General features: G+C 36.8%; 1 protein-coding gene across 1 annotated transcript in view; it reads left to right on the top strand.

The window, feature by feature from the left end:
• Window positions 1–3,765: 3,765 nt before the first annotated feature.
• The window catches only part of LOC129262365 (ovostatin-like), a 39,818-nt gene continuing 25,759 nt past the window's right edge, over window positions 3,766–17,824 (top strand). The window contains exons 1-13 of the mRNA XM_064099885.1: window positions 3,766–3,851; window positions 4,811–4,998; window positions 5,964–6,231; window positions 6,636–6,825; window positions 6,951–7,003; window positions 7,417–7,627; window positions 9,166–9,250; window positions 9,951–10,056; window positions 11,814–11,925; window positions 12,627–12,763; window positions 14,307–14,483; window positions 16,134–16,352; window positions 17,301–17,510. Coding sequence (XP_063955955.1) covers window positions 4,856–4,998; window positions 5,964–6,231; window positions 6,636–6,825; window positions 6,951–7,003; window positions 7,417–7,627; window positions 9,166–9,250; window positions 9,951–10,056; window positions 11,814–11,925; window positions 12,627–12,763; window positions 14,307–14,483; window positions 16,134–16,352; window positions 17,301–17,510 — 1,911 coding nt within the window. The 5' untranslated portion in view covers window positions 3,766–3,851; window positions 4,811–4,855. The remainder of the gene's footprint in view (window positions 3,852–4,810; window positions 4,999–5,963; window positions 6,232–6,635; window positions 6,826–6,950; window positions 7,004–7,416; window positions 7,628–9,165; window positions 9,251–9,950; window positions 10,057–11,813; window positions 11,926–12,626; window positions 12,764–14,306; window positions 14,484–16,133; window positions 16,353–17,300; window positions 17,511–17,824) is intronic.

The raw sequence follows: 17,824 nt of genomic DNA, 5'->3' as shown, positions 1-17,824 counted from the left end.
ATTATTCTTGATCGGCGCCGGTTAAGACTCAGGCAGCGCCGATTTATAACCAGATGGCGCTGATTATTCTTGACCAGCCCCGATTTAGATATAGGTGGCGCTGATTATCCTTGATCGGCGCCGGACGGGTTACGAACTCAGGCAGCGCCGATAATTCCTAACCGGCGCCGATTTATAACCAGATGGCGCCGTTTATTCTTGCCCGGCGCCGATTTAGATTTAGGTGGAGCTGATTATTCTTGATCGGCGCCGGTTAAGACTCTGGCAGCGCCGATTTATAACCAGATGGCGCTGATTATTCTTGTCCGTGGCCCCGATTTAGATTTAGGTGGCGCTGATTATCCTTGATCGGCGCCGGTTAAGAATTTTTCTGTACCGGCGCCGATTTATAACCAGATGGCGCCGATTATTTTTATCTGGTGCCGATTTAGATCTAGGTGGCGCAGATTATCCTTGATCGGCGCCCGTTAAGACTCTGGCAGTGCCGATTTTTCTCGACTGGCGCCGATTTATAACCAAATGGCGCTGATTATTCTTGTCCGGCGCCGATTTAGATTAAGGTGGGGCTGATTATTCTTGATTGGCGCCAGTTATATAAAGGCAGCGCACTGCTGATTATTTTTAACCGGCGAAGTTGTTGGGAAAAGGGTAGTTAAAAGAAAAGATTATAAGGAAGATATGATTGTGCTTTGCTGGGGGAAAGTCTTTCCTTACTGTTGCTAATATTATATCAGTGTATAATTTTTTTAAGCGGCGCCTTTTCTTTCCTTTATTTTTATTTTTTCAAGCAGCGCCTTTTCTTTCTTTTACTTTTTTTTGAGCGGCGCCTTTGGCGCCGCTCAAATATTAGGGGGGGGGGGCGCGCGCCCCCTGCGCCACCCCCCTGGATCCGCCACTGATCCTGATCAAGCAAACGCTCAAGCCGCTCCGATGGAACTTGAAAAAAAAAACCCGAACAAGTGCTTAAACGCACAAGCGAATTGCTCGCTTTTTAGCAATAGCTTAATCGTAAAGGAAATGCCTAGCAGTCAGTAAGCGATTGCTTGAACTTACTAGCAAAGCATTTGCTCGCTCATTTGTGTGCCTACGAAATCAAGCGAAACCCAAGCAAAGGTCTAGCAGAAGCAATAACCCATTGCTTTGGAGATCTTCTCATTGGCATTACGACGACCAAGATTTGTGATGTCGTACATCTTTCTCCTTTTTGTTTCGCCAACAAGAGGTGAAGGTGAGATTTAGGGATCCAAATGTCGTCCGTCCGTCCACTACAAACATTCCCGACCTTTCGTTCGAGAACGCGAACGCTTATTTACAACGGAAGTTGATTTTGGAAGAGACTTTTGGGCCCGTCGTCATGGTCGTAAAACTCTGTCCTGCAATGCAAATTGGGTGACATGAGATTTTTTTTCGTTTCGCATGTGGAACGGAAACAGTCAATCTGCGCTCCGTGTGCAAAATTCTGGTTGCTACTATGGTAACAGCGATATATCCGATTTAGGACGACTTTCCAGAGCCACATTTGATTCCGCCCAGAGCTCGAGAGGCCGCCCGGGGGGCCCACTTCCATTGAAGAGTGGATACCAGGCGCGACCACGCGTAAAAAGGGAAAGAGTGGGCAAGTACGTTACGTATAGGCCTATGTAACGTTATAAGGGTGTCAAAAACGATGTTTAAAATACTGAAAAGGAGGATATGTTTTCAATACTTGTAGGGTTTCACAAGCTAAATACTTGTAAAGAGATGCATTTTCATAATCTGGAAAAACCGTGCTTCCCTTGTTTAGGGTGCTTTTCGAAACTGCATGGTCGTGCCTTGTATCCACTCATCAATGGAAGTGGTCCCCCCGGGAATTCGAATCTAAACCCCCATTTCTGGGGAAAGTAAAACACAATGCCCATTACATTGTGTGCTAGAGGTATATCGTTTGTGTAGGAGTAAACAAAAGAAATTTCGGCTGGTAGGTGTTCAGACCAAGGTAACTCCTAATTCAGACGTATACATGCTGTGTACATAATCAACGCATGCGAAATGGTTTCTGCTGGAGAGGTGATTTGACCCATGGAATAAATTGCAAGAGATCCATCAATAATCCTCATTAAATGCAATATCGATTCGATGGATTGTAATGATCTATATCTAAGCCTTAATTCAGTAACTTTTTCCTCACTCAATATGTACTCGATTTGTTTGAAAAACCACTTTCTTATCCATGTCATAATCTATTGTAGGTCTTGCATTTCGAATATCTCCAGCCATCAGTCGTAATGTACATGCATGTATGGTGCGGGTGTCGCGGGAAAAAACATTGCACACGAAAAGCAGATCTGTAGGGCCTGTAACCCCCTGTAACACAAAGCTTAGCATTGATTGTACAGCAGTTTTCTACGTTTGATTCTATTGACTATAATGTACAATCAATCTTAAAAATCAAGTGTATGATTAAGCGTTAACTTTTGTGCTAGGGGACCCTAATATTAGCGTCCGTGAGGTTTGCGAAAGGTCCAAATTATTACACATAACTCCGCAACCGCAAGCCACTTTTCACCCAACTTGGGTTGTAGGTGTACTTAGGAAACTTGCATGTTATGTTTTAGTCGCAGGTCACATGGTAAGGTCAAAGGTCATTTTCAGGTCAACGTCAAAGTTCACATGCAAGACTCTTATGACACACAACTCCGTAACCGAAAGTCACTTTTCACCCGAACTGGGGTTGTAGATGTACTTAGGTGACCTGCATGTTATGCTGCAGTCGGAGGTCACATGGTAAGCTAAAAGGTCATTTACAGGTCAACGTTAAAGTTTACATGCGACTCTCTTATGACACATAACTCTGCAACCAGTCAAAGTCAAAGGTAATTTTCAGGTCAATATTATGAAATAACTTTGCAACCGTAAGTCACTTAGAAACCAAACTTGGGTTGTATGTGTACTTAGGAGACCTGCATGTTATTGTCTTCGGAGGTCACATCGTAAGGTCAAAGTTCATTTTGAGGTCAACATTAAAGTTTACATGCAAGACTCTTATGACATACGTGTTTCCATCCCAGTTATTTCACAATGAAGTTTTGATACAATTCTGTTGCGTGCCCTCGCAATTCAAGATATTTCTGGTTATTTTCATAAGTGGGCGAGACACACAATCGCTTATGCCTTAATTGAAAAAGGAAATATACACACAAATGTCTTCGTTGTCCATTCTAATCATAGTACAAAGTCTTTGTAGTTGTACATGACATATTTTAAGAAATCCACAGTACATACCCTATCATGAAAAAAAGTTACGATGAAAAGGTTTGACGAAAGTGACAATTTTAGTAAAATATGTTGAAAAGGCAATTGCAGTTTCACAATTGTGATATCACAAATGTTGGTCGCATCTAACAGTGTCTATAATAGCTCCATGGTCGCATTGCCAAAGGATTTTTTCCCACATCAATAGTGATCTTAGCATTCAAATGCTCATAACTTTACTAGTTTGCTATCATTTCGTTTTCTCAAACTTTCATTTATTTGTTTATATAAGTTTTTCTGTTTCCATGAAAGCTAAATGGTTCCCAGAGTTTTATTTTCCTTAAATACCTATGGCATTACAGAACGAAAAATGTCAAAATACTGCAGTACCATATATTTTTTAAAGAAAAATACTGAAATATGGATTATTGATTTTCTTTTAGGCGTTAGCAATTATGACAACAATCTAACCTTGTAATCATCTGCCAAATCTCTCTGCTTTCCACACGGACTTAACCCAGTTAAAAGTGGTTCAAATCAGATTTAGCCCTTGGTAAGGTTGCACAGGGATATTAAATCAGTCTAGTTACCACTGAATACCGCTCAAACTTCAATTACCGGTAAGGATTATTCGTGATTATGCATTAGTTATAATTTAATTTCTTAAGATTGTAAATAATGGAAATGTTATTGAATAATAGCGTGAATAAAAGAGTTTATTTGGTATCTCCGCTAGAACGCTAAACTCAAATAAATGTATGTTAATTCTTTCAGAGATTTACTGTCTACATGCTAAAGAACAATTGGTCATAGGCCAGCAATGTCTTGGCTATTTAATAGATAATTAGGCCACCTATTTGATTTTTGTCACATATTATCGATCACGTTTTATAATCTAAAAGATGAGAAAAGCTTTTGTTCCTAGTGTTTTATTTTTTACAAGTTGCATACACCACTGCACGCCAAATAATATATATAGGCCTATCTATATGAATACTTATTTAGATTTCTTTAGCTTTAGATTTTAAAATGATTTGTCAAAATTAATAGATAAAAAACAAAATGGTTGTTACTAGATGACCTGTAAACAGTCTTTTTTAACAATTGGCAATTAGGCCGACGATAACTTCAAATATTTAAAAATGACTAATCAAATGAATATCAGAACAAAATGGCAAATAGGTAAAAAAAAAATCCTTGTAAAACAGAACCAAGTTGGTAGCCTAGTTTGATTTTGCACAGAAAGATCATTTATTTTCTGGAACGGCTTGATCGGCACGCCGTACTCTAAGATTTTGGACATGATTAGAGTTTACGAGTAGTGTAAGCTAATCCCAACTGATATCAATTAAGGATGAATACCACTCTAGATCGATCAGAGCGGGAACATATTCATCAGGTAGGCCAGTTCGGCAAAGAACCAGACTCGAGAAAAAAAAATCTATATTGATGAGCACATTCTGGACAGATCGCAATGATCGTCGCGTTCGTTAGGTTTGGGAATTGCAATCGCTTTTAAAAAACGAATGAATTTCAATACTTACTTTCCCTTTCACTGATTTCATCCACTTTTTTGTAGTGAATAGGCCTATTTATCGCCTTTTAGATCACGACAGTGACCACAATGAGACTGGCAATAAGTCTTATCGTAGTCGCTATCGCAGTGGTAGTCCGAGGGCAGTTGGAAGAGGTGGTTGATGAGCAGCCTGTGGTCCTAGAAGCTTTACCCCCAATAGAGGAAATCACTGTCACTCCTGAAGCTGAAATGTAAGTATTGAAAACAATCAATATCACGTGTTTTTTACATTATCGCTGGTTTAGAAGCCACACCAGAGATGGTTAAGCGTTTTTTTTTTATGGAGTTCTGTTCTACATTTGGTATCACGTATGTGCCTCATTTGTATTATGCCCTTGATACACATGCGTCGAGTTTGAGGCCGCCTCCGACGCCGGGGCTTTGAAGCTGCCTTCTCGCCTGCAATTTGGGTGGTGATGCACAAAGTGGACTGAACATGCTGAAGGCGCCTCGAGATCATTTTACACATCAGCCGCCTTTACGTCGCCTATTCACGTGATACGATTCCTCTGATTTTTTTTTTGTCAACATGTTTTGTATTGTTATTTAGTTACCAGTTGCGAGACTGCATACATGAAGCTGGCGTGAAGGCGTCTTCAGACCACAATCAAAAGTGGAGGTGATTACACATAAGTTGAGCCGCCTCCGACGCCAGATTCAACCTCTTTCAATGTATGTGTATCACCACCCTTAGAGAGCTCTGACTTTGGGCCCAGTCATGGCAGTTACAATATAGTGATGGCAGAGTTCAAGCACATCAGTTCTCTTCTATCTCTCAAAGAAGTGAGAGTATGATTCGTATCTTATTCGTAATATTATACGGAGGGCACGCTTTATAAGATCCACTCTATTTGAGCTTCCTACTAAAGCATACCAACAATCACTGTTCGTCATATAACCTTATCCAAGGACTACAAAAACCATTGCAACTATTCCGTAAAAACATTGATTTTTTTTTTCATGAAAAGAATTGTTTTTGTGTTCACCAGACAAAATATTTTCATGATATAATTCACCTATGTTGCATCATATTTTCGGGAAAACAGTTATTGAATTCGTATAATTCAATGAACAGAAGTAAGATGTTGAACTGGATCTGTTAACGATGTATTTATGAGAAATCTTTCTTTTTTTCGCCTTTTCTTGCGCTGGACAGCACAACAGCACCCGCAACAACAACAGTAAGCCCCGAGCAACGACGCGAGGATGAATTTGACCAGCACATTACCTACTTATTAGTTATCCCAAAAGTCTTACACGTTGGGACAACAGAGACAATTTGCCTCATGGTAACCAAGTGCGAAGGCGTCTTAGATTACAAGGTGTCGTTCTTGAGGCCGGTTCAAAACCAGTACGACACGTACGAGGAGTACGATGAATACTCGAACGAGGCGAGCCAAGGAGAGAACTGTTTTAACTTTAATGTAAGTTCCTAACAAAAGAAAAGAATGAAACTGGCAACTGATAATCATCGAAGATATTGTTAATAAGAATAAATAAGTAGATCAATGTGCAGGGGGGGGGGGTAATATAGGCCAAAGGAGATAACTTACACATGCAGGCCTAACATGAACAGAGGGGAAATTGTTCAAGATAATGTTTCATACTCTTACAGATATAGTTCAATTTCAGTGTAAAAATTACGTCCGCATCAGATACATCATTGCTCACTCATTATAATATGCAGCTCGCGCGAATATTGCACTTTTCTTTACGACTATTGGTGACAGCTGTTTCTCTTTCCATCCTGTATTAATTTGTTTACTATGGTAATTGAAGGAAAATAAAATACACACACATACAAAAGTGTTTCCTCTATTCCTTTAAGGTACCGCTTGGTGAGTTTGGATTTAGTCAAAAGCATAGGGTTCGCTTGCAACTTCGACGGATAGGATCCGAAGATGTGAACGAGGACGGATACGAAGTCACGACGGAGAAACACGTGACAATGCAGGCTGGGGGTCGTTTTCGGACGTATATCCAGACAGACAAACCAATTTACCAGCCTGGACAAAAGGGTACGAAATTCTTCTTTTTGTTCACGTGTAGCAACATTAATCAGTGGCGTCACCATTATTAGGAATGTATAAATAAATACATAATGCTACGTTATTATCGTTTCAATTTTCTTTGATTTTCTCAGTTAGCTTCCGTGTACTGACACTGAACAGAGAACTGAAGACAGTCACCGAACCAGTAAGTGATTTTATTTTCTGATTTATAGATGAGAAGTAATAAATTATGGATATTTCTATCATTATCAAATACACCTGTTCAAGGTTAATATTATGTATCACATTTATATTGACGCTCACTCACCATAACTCTTATTGATTTGAAGTCTACGTATAAAAATGGCATAGGAAAGGGGCAGAAGTATTATGGCAGATAAAACATGATAAAGATAAATATGGCATGGGGGTTTAAGAGCGACCATCGCAAGTATCACCAATTATAGCTACGTCCAAAGACTTCATTCTGCTCGGACGTAATGTAGCAAGGACTTCGTTTTAGACGTTTTAACCACGTTGGGGTTCTATAATTATTTCCTTCACAACCATGACTCAATTGATAATACTTAAAACTTGTTATTTTCAAAATCTCAATAGTTCGATTCGGTTAGAGTGGAGAGAGGGGGAAACGGTAGAGTGCTTGTCGGCAAGTGGGCCAAAGATGACCTTGAAGGAAACCAAGGCCTATTTGAATTATATCACCAGCTCCCAGATGAGCTTCCTGATGGGGTCCCAAAATTGACTTACTACATTAAGGCCACCCGAGGGAGCGAATCGGTAACGCAGACCTTCGATGTTGAAGAGTATGGTAAGTAACCACCCTGCAAGATTTTGTAAAATGTTTCTGTCAAACTGCATATGCGGTAAATTTATGACATTATATTACATAATGTAATATAAATGCAGCTGCAAATATAGGTCGCGATTTCCGTTGTTTTGTTTTTACCGAACATGTAATCCAATATTAGCTTCTCCTTTATCACTTCCAAATAGTCTACTTAATCTTAACTTACGGGGGGGGGGTCTTTTCAGCACCCCCTACATATTTCGCGATATATCCGTCCTGCAAGGTTTTTGTACCACGCCGCTCGCTGACTTTTTATACCTTATAGTCTCGCGCAACTTTTGAAACCAAATTTGCGATGCCCAGGCACGTGGTTACGAAATTACGCAACATTATGTTAGTACATGTCAGACCAAAATTGCTAAAAAAAGGTGAAAACAAAATATGCTTCATTTAAAATTCGTAAATGATTGATTATTCTCACTTTTATTGAGAACAATGATGATTTTATGACTGAAATAATGTCATCGATGAGTTTTGTCGAAAACACACAATTAAAAGATGAATAAACAAAGATATACATAACTAAAAAAATACAAAAATAAATAAAGAATAAGATTTTGGTAGCGGAATTTTTGCATTTTTTGTTGTTCGGAATGTCACAAAGAATATTTTTACAAAAATAGCTATCTATGAGCTTTATTTAAATGGATTAGAGCAAAAAGTATGATTTCATGAATCAATTAGCATAATTAATTCATATTAAAAATATGTATCTATGCAATGGCGTAGAGTATGCCATGTTCTACCTTCGTGCAAATTTCCGTCGCGATCGTGCGATCCGCATCTGACATCTTAAGGGGGATGCATAAAAGCCCCCCCCCCCGGACTTAAGGCTCACAAAATACCCCAGGTAAGTTAGGGTTAAAGAATATCAAGAACCGGTTTCGTAGTCATTCGTGTTTGGTCATACATCGAGGGGAATCTCCATTGTTTAATTAGAGAGATTTCAAAATTTTGACAATAATAGTGAAATTAAATGTGTGCTCGTCGCTTGTTCGTTCGTTGGCAGAAACAGTGGCCTCCGAGTCAACATGTCAAGCGGCAAGAAAAACAAAACAAGGATGCCATTGACATAATTGTCGAAGATGAATATTGTCAATATTTGACAGATTCGTGTTGAATTTTGACAGGTTATACTTTTGCCGAGAAAATACATACTCTCGTCACCTGTTACCATCGTTCGTATGCCAAACTTAGAGTATTATTGATGCAGAATAAAATAATGTAGTAGATATGGGCAATTTGGTATGGGAATGATGATGAAATTACATTGCTACAACACCAACATTACCATGAAAGGAATTATATGAATATACAACTTGCTGAAGGGCCGTGCTTGTCAAAATATAATATGGCAAAACTGCAATATTGTTGACGAATTTACATAGAGTTGCGTATCGCAGGGTAGACGAGTATGTGTTGCCGTTGTTATAATCAGTTCTACCGTTAGTTATCATTAATTATCACCCAGTTATTTGAATCGATTTTTTCTATGACAGTTCTTCCAAAGTTTGATGTCCAAATCATAACCGCTCCGTACATCCTTATAACCGATAATGAATCCATTGTCAAGGTCTGTGGAGTGTAAGTATTAAATATCAATGTTAAAACGTTTTTTTTCTTTTGAAGAATTTGGATGACCTAAGGTAGATAGATATTCTTAAGTATCCGTACTAGGCAGTGTGCTCTACAAATGTGGAGAGTTCGTCGAAGATCGCCAAATGGGCGACTTGTTATTATTTCTTGAGTTTATATATTCAGTTATAACGAAATAATAACCATATTCAAGGACAACATTATATCAATTACTAATAAAACCACAGACTAGCGAATGAATTAGCACTGTATGAAAGATCTGTAGTGTACTATCCAGTCAATAAATTACTGTATACAGTGCAAGTTTCTCTTCAAAATTCATCAAAAAGGGAGAGGGGGCGAACAAACGATAGTTCGTTTTTCCCCTAGGGAATTAAAGAATGGACTATGCGTGACGTCAGCAAGGAAAATGAACTATTTCATGGCAATCGTTTTTCGTAGTAAAACTCTTCTTTTACTTCTTGTGTACACTCTCAATGCGACAATATAGTAAGGGATATAATAAATACTATACACGAAGTTTACTTGAAACGTTATTACACATATACATCCTTTATTTAGGTAATTGTTTTAAATAAAACGATTGAGTTTGATTACGCTAGTAATATAATAGAAGGGTTTCATATTGTTACCATTTTCTTCATTGTCAACTTGCAACATTTAGTAACATTCATTTGATCCCTGACAGTTACACGTATGGCCAACCCGTACTTGGCGATGTGCAAGCTAATGTCACGGCTAAACCCAGATATTACTGGTATAAAGATACGTCTACAATTCTCCAGCTCTCAGGGGTATGTTATATTTGTCTACTATTAATTAGGTCTAATTGCCGTTTGGTCTCCATTATACTTGGTATATTGCCCACTTAGTCTAATTCTCTTTTAGTATAATGCTGAATTAGTCTAATTTCTATTGTCTACATCTTAACGTTGTAAAACGAAATCCGGTTCATATACATGTAAATTAGTAGAGAGCTAAAGATGTATTGGTCAGTACCCCTAAAAATCAGTCTTGTCCTGGACTATGCATGAAAAATGACAACAAAGACCTCACAGCAGTTCATTTTTATTTGACGGGCATTTTCAATACATTTAACTATAATAGACGAAGTGATGTTCGACCACTCAAGTCGATATTGATATAGACTAACTGGGAATTTGACAAAATGGTACATGGGTTAAATGACAATCAAGTCAAATGGTATATAGACAAACTTACGTAGACCAATTAGGATTGGACCATGTGGGATGAGATCAATTAGAAAGTAGACATAGCGGGTGTAGACCAATCGGCAATTTAACATTAGAGTGTATCTTGTTAATACACTTTATATTGAACGACTGTATTATTAGTTAAGTTTATTCAAATTAGTTCAGAATAATATACAGAACATAAGTCGGAAAGGGCAAAATCATGACGTATTCGAATCAAAATTAAAGGAAAATATTGTACACTTTAAAATGGGTTAATTCCGGTTCATTCTGTAATAAATTCTAACTTTGCCAAACTTAGAAAACATTTCGCTATTTATTAGTTAAGTTTATTCAAATTAATTCAGAATTATATACAGAACATAAGTCGGAAAAGTGCTAAATCGTGACGTATTCGAATAAAAATTAAAGGACACTATTGTACACTTTAAAATGAGTTGATTCTTGTTAATTCTGAAATAAATTCTTACTTTGCCAGACTTTGAAAACATTTCGCTAAAACCCTGCTCATTGAAGAAGCAATCCTTTCAAACGTGCAGGTCGGTCTGTTAATAGCGCCGGTCTTCGATATTTTCGTACTTCATTTTTTTGTTGCGAATGTACTACCATTTTCTTTGTCAAGGATAACATGGATAATAAGGCGAGGAGTCGAAACAAAGAAAAAAAAATCCCCTTATGTTCAGATTTACAAATTTCTTGCAAACGACGTAATAAAATTTATTGTGTTTTAAATGAATGATTTTTGTACAGAACATTCCACCTCAGTCAGCCTTATAATTAATTCATAATTAATTCATTTAATAATGTAGTTAATAACCACATCTTAAATTGGGTCTGACTGTACATTATTCTCTGTTGCTTAATTCATATGCATTGAAATGTAGGGTGTGTTAACGTAGGGGGGGTGGGGGGCTAGATGTTATGACCGATTAGTTTTATTTCTTATTGTTTTGGTATGTTTTTCTTATATTATGTATAATTTATATTAATATGTGTAATTTTGTTTTATGCTATATGAGGACCCCTCGGTAGACCAGCAGCACCATGATTGATGCTGCTGAGTAGGGCCATCCTCCCGTTTTCTATTTACCAATTCATATGTATAATTTTATATGTATTGTTATCTGTTTTTTTTTTTTTTTAACGGAAATAAATTCAAATCAATCAATAATTTGAGAGAAAAGACTATTCATTTGCGGTATAAGGGATGCAGTGAATAGGCCTGCTGCATCATTTCGCACCAAATCATGAAATATTATGTGCAGTTTAGGGCCTGCAACAAGAATAATATAATATAATATAATAATTATCTTTATGTATTTCTGTTCCATTCTTAGAGTACTGATTCCAGTGGATGTGCTAAGATCAAGGTCGACCTTAAAGCATTTCAGCTCACGTCGTCTTTCATCAACCTGGATGTAGTTGCCGCCTTTACTGAAGGCGCGACAGGTACTCGATTTGTGTAATATGCATGCTATACGTTTTATATGTTTAGTGAACAATATTCTTGGTTATAATTTACTACTGATCATAGCAACACCAGTGCTAAAATCACGTGATAGTGTAAGTAATTTTCAAGCAAGCACAAATCTTGACATCGCTTACTCAGGTTTGAAACATTCGCGTCAATTGTCCGATTGTAATACATTAATTTGTTTTAACTGGGGCATTGGGGCGTGAATTTACATGTAGCCAGCAAAAATGTATTATTGCATACATGCCATTGAAGTCACTAATATAAAGGGAATATTTTACAATTTACCATTATCTTCATTGCCATAATAATGATAATGATCTTAATTTCTTAATGCGGAAATGTTAGATTAATAAATTGTTTCTCTTACGGTAGTGTAAGAAATTTACACCCCTATCTGATAATTTATTACGTTTTTGCCATTTTGTGACATGATATGACATCAGTTATCTTAAGGACAAATTTCAAAAGCAAGAAATTATTCAGGGTAATTAAAATAGAAACCGCTTAAATTTCATGCCATTCTTCGTCACCTGATTTTATTGGATACATACACACAACTACACACACACACACACACACACCCTCACACCAATATATCCTCACCACACCCTGTTACTCATTTATCTACTTTGTATGTATTTATGTATTTATTACTTTTTATCATTTTTTGCAGGTGAAGTCCGAACTGCAAGTTCTTCAACAAGTTTGAGCGCTGATCCATTTAAACTAGTTTTTGAATCGAGACAAAATGAATATGGCAATCCAACGGACACAGATTACTTCAGACCCGGACTACCCTTCTTTGGAGCGGTATGTTAGGACTGTATAAACTCGTGTGTGATAGGTCTACAAAAGTGCAAAATCCGTTGCACATGCTATCACACAATCAAACTTCTTTCTCCAAGCAAAGCATACCGTCATTCAAAGAAACTAAAAAAAAAAACCCATACTGTTACTGTATCTTTAACTGACAATGACTTTTATTTGTGTAACGTAACAGGACCCCGTGACGTCAAACGACCCAAATATTCCCCAATACAGGCTACATTATATAAATCAAAAGGATGGGGTGGGTGGGGGTAGATTCCAGTATTCATGTTCTGCAGAACATTTAGTCATGCTAGTGCTCGCGTCGAAAAACATCCAAGCCATTGCCCGCGATTGTATCTTTAGAGTTATATGGTAAATGTTGACGCAATACGGGTTTCCAAGGGTTGGGATAATGTGTCCTCACCCCTCGAATTTCTTGCGATGATAAACTATTATGTCGATTCACTTATGGAATCAGATGGATCCTGGGGCCCGTTTCTCAACACATGGACAAGTTAGTCATATCTTTATCCACCAACCACGGAGTTAGTTCCAATCTTACTAAACCTGTTTCTCGAAAGGCTTCCTAACTAGAATACCTTGATATCGATATACTATCGGTAAAAAGAGCAGACGAGACGTAGCCTTAGTCACAACAGAGCATAATTTTCCAAAAGAATAATTATGACAAAGTTGAAAATATTATGATGAATTGGGAAATAAATCTTTTCAAAATAATAGCACAGGTGAATTATGCATCATACATACTTAGACCATGAAGACTGGATCATTCAATTGCAGAGAAAATTAAATTATGAATACTTCATTTCATGACTAAAAAATCACTTGTGGACGTTGAGATGGGTACCCCCGGGATACCCAATTTTAATAGTTTACGAAAGTAAACCATAACGGTTTTCTCTGTAAAATGATGATAATTATACGGACTTTTACGATTCCAAACGTCATCAAAATATAGTTTAACGAAATATTTTTAATCATTGATACCGAAAGATACGATATTGGACAAATTATATGCATAAATTAGAGATAGAATTTATCCAACTGTTTATAGGGGTCTGAAAACAGCAAATACGAGTTCAGTTATGGATGGCCTGACGTGGTAGAATCTTTATCGATTAAATCATTTTACTATTTCAAAATGAATGGTTCTGTGGCGTTTACCAACAGTTGTTATAGTTTCTTTGTATTACAATTATCATTGAATGCATTAACCCACTTGTTTTGTGATGTAATTTCAACCTCTATGATTGATTACGTAAGATTATAATTTTAAAATATCTAGGCACTTTCGCATGTCATAGTCTACCCACGTGATGCCATACGTCATGAAGAAAGAAGTTATGACAGGTTCGGAGGTGTCATAAATATTTAGTGAGGTTGTTGTACCCGATCTTGGTAAAGAGGGCTTCGTGAAACGGTTAGCGGACAAGTAGCTCACTATCTCCGATTTAGTCAAGAAGTTAGACTTATGACGGTGTTGAGAAACGGGCCCCTGTACTGTTATTTTTTTTCTTGGCAGGTCAAAGTAACAAATCCTGACGGATCTCCAAGAAGCGGCGAGGCGGTCGTAATTGAATGCAAAGGATTGTCCTCCACAGCACAGGCTTCCTCCAATGACGATGGATTCGCAGAATTCGTCTTACCCTTACAAGAAACTTTCCCGACTTTCGACAGCGAAGACTCCTTGTCTTGCACTGTAAGTCACCTAATTTCATTCTCATGATAGTTAATTGTGTTAATATCGATTATCATTTGAGGAGTAATCAAAATTACTTTTATCCTTCGGAACTTATTCATAAAAGTTTATCCTTTTCCGATCATTTAATAGAGTGTAGAAGAATTAAACTTTTATCCTACAATCTTCTGTCCAAGGTGTTTAGTTCAGGCCTAAAGCCCAGCGCACACTATGCGGCGCGATCTGATTGCAACAAAATCGCAGAGTATGCGTAAACCTGCAACGCGCTGCGACTGCGATCCGTTTTGTTGCAGAAGAGTCGTAGAGCCATTTTGCCTTCTGATTTATCTATGATCAGATGATGAAAATAACAATAATGACATTTATATATTCAAATCAAAGCCTCAATTGATTCTTACAAAATAAACAAAAATAATTACATCAGAATATTTATTTGTTTATTATATCAAAACATACAGGATAATGTTCAGATGAAATACACTGTTTTTCAACACGGTCCTGTAATATTAAAAATATCAAACAACTGTAAAAGTGCATACAAAATTAAGTTTACATACTGGGTGGACTTAATTTACAATTATAGAAGTTGCAAGAAAATAGAAAGAGCAGGAGGATAGAATCGAAGGATTCATAAAAATTTAGGATAAAATAAATAATCGAAGTGGAGAGGGTTAGAGATAGTGTGGTGAAGTATAATAGAAGTAGAGAGTGAGAGAGTGCAACAGCATAATACAGAATTAACTACAATTGCAAGATAAAATATGGATAAAATATCATTCTACTGTCCATTTAAAATACTTGTTTTCTACGACCTCTTGAAAGGTAGGAGGTTTGAAATATTCTGGAGTTAATTTGGCAAGGAGTTCTATGTCTTTATTCCATTATAATATATGTTAAAGAATTGGTTGAAACATTCAACATTTGGCTCAGGTAATACGTCATTCAGTGAATCAGCATTTCGTGTATACATTCCATGTATATCAATAAATGCTTCAATACACTAGAGTTGTATCTAGGTGCAAGACCATATATATATTGGTAAGCTAAAATACAAAAGAAATAATCCCTCCTCGTATAAAAAGATTGCCTTTTCAGTTTCCTCATTAAATGTGTACAACTAATAGAAAATATCGTATTCCTTTATTACTATACGTGCCGCTCGTCTTTGCAGTCTCATAAGCTCCCTGTTTTTCAATCAACAATTCTCCAAACAGAACAAGCATAATACTTGTTTTAGTAATGTAAATCTTCAACAATAATCATTATACCACTTATCAATTTCATGTAAACATACCTGTAAATCGCATTGAATGTTACATAACCTACAATCAGAAATGTACACATAACATCATCAGCAAAAATATTACTGTAAAACGATGTTTTACAAAATCACTGATCAGAAGTTATCAAATCATTGTCAATTAAATAAGAGTTAAGACATTTTTGAACTAATTTCTCCATAATTTTGGCAAATGGCACACAACTGAAATCGATCTATAATTCAAAGATGAATCCTTGGGTCCCTTTTCTTTATACATATCAATCTTGATAAAAAAAAACATATCTATAACAACCCCCCCCCAAAAAAAAAAATAGAATCAACAATCTTTCATTAAGCATGTAATAACGGATTCATATACCTTCTTCCAGGTGACAGCTGAGGAATACCAAGAGCAGGCATCATCTAGCCCTGGTTCCCCCACCCTGAACAGACCAATCGATTACCTCTCGCTCAGTCCTTTGTATTCCCCTACCGACAACTATCTGGTTATCGAGCCTGTAATCTACTCCGGAAAAGGTTGGAAAGCGGGTGACGTCATAAACCTCCCAGTCCACGTGACCAGTTGCTCTGATGGCCCTCAGATTTTGGTGAGCATTTGAAGTACCGTTTAATAGATCTGACATCCCAGAATAGCACTACATGTTTTGAATAAGTCTCTCTCTATCCCTTTCAGCTTTTGTTTAATGGACGATATGCTAAATCCGTAAACAAAATGGCCATTTCATGTTTATTGGTGTAAAATTATGATCGAGAGAAATTATTTACTTGATTTCAAGATAATTAATTTCATTTAAGAACAAAATTAATCAATCCTCTATGTAAAAGAAAGATTTTATCATATTGTGTCCAGAGGGTTCCGAGGAACCATCCATTGCGATTTTTGATTAGTGTAAACCTTTTCCATTGCCAGTTTCTTTGAATTAGAATAATTTTTTTTGGAAATATATACCTTAAAAATTACACGATTCAGTTATAAACTGTTAAATTCGATCTATCCTTCAAATCCCAAATGCAACTAAGTTGGTGTTTTAAATGACGACAAAATTAATGTGTTAAAAGTGTTTGTCTTTTTAATTTCACATTGCACTTATACATATATAGTTTTTTTGCTGAAGATCATTTAAGGATAATTATTTTGTATTTCCAAAGTACAAAGAGATGAGAATTCTATAATTACAGGTCATGATTTACCAAAAGGGCCAGGATATGTTATTTCTTTGTGTAATTACATATTGTACGATTTACCGAAATATTAAATGGTAAGAAATGTAACGCACATTTTTATGTCTTATTAAAAAAATCTTTGGAAAGTTAAAGGAAGTTTAAAACCAAGTTTGAAAAGGAATGTGATAAACAGGAAACACTGGCTTACATGTGGAGGGTTAATATTATAATCATATCGTGTATATTTTAGGGAAAATATGTTCCACCCTCTGAAAACCTGATCTTAAGATATCAAGAATGTCATTAAACATGTTGAACTTATGACACGCTATGGTGTAGAATTGTATATTGATGTTACTTTGTAATTTCAGGCTGTGTCCCGGGGCCACATCCTCAGACAGGATGATATCAAATACAAAGCCGCACTTCGAGAACAAGAGATCGGGATCATTTACGACGTCAGCCTAAAGCTTACGACGTCAATGACTCCACTCCTCAATCTCCTGGTCTACTGTCTTGAGAACGGCGAGATGATAGCGGATAGTATAGAAATCCGTAGCGAGTCTGCGTTTGAGAATGAGGTAAACAAAAGGCATTTGGAGGGGTGGTCCAATTATTGTGTCACCTTTTTAAGAGAATGTCGTTGTTTCACACCCTTTCGATTTGAAATTCGCCTCAGTTGAATACCCGTAATTCAAAGAAGTTAGAACTGTAGGTTTTTATGAACATGATTATTATGTCAAAGTAATATTGTTTTTGCGACAATCGCTTAAACGTCAGTTTCAATATTTGTAGGTTTATTTTTCCACAAGTGCCATTTCTATATCTTATTAAAAAGGAAGGGCCAATGAGACAGGCATCACCAAGACCAGAAAAAATGGTCATCCCCAGCCAC

The sequence above is a fragment of the Lytechinus pictus genome, chromosome 5 (genome assembly GCF_037042905.1).
Source record: "Lytechinus pictus isolate F3 Inbred chromosome 5, Lp3.0, whole genome shotgun sequence".
Lineage (NCBI taxonomy): Eukaryota > Metazoa > Echinodermata > Echinoidea > Temnopleuroida > Toxopneustidae > Lytechinus > Lytechinus pictus.
Note: the sequence above shows the minus strand (reverse complement) of the source record. Positions and strands in the feature narration are given on the sequence as shown.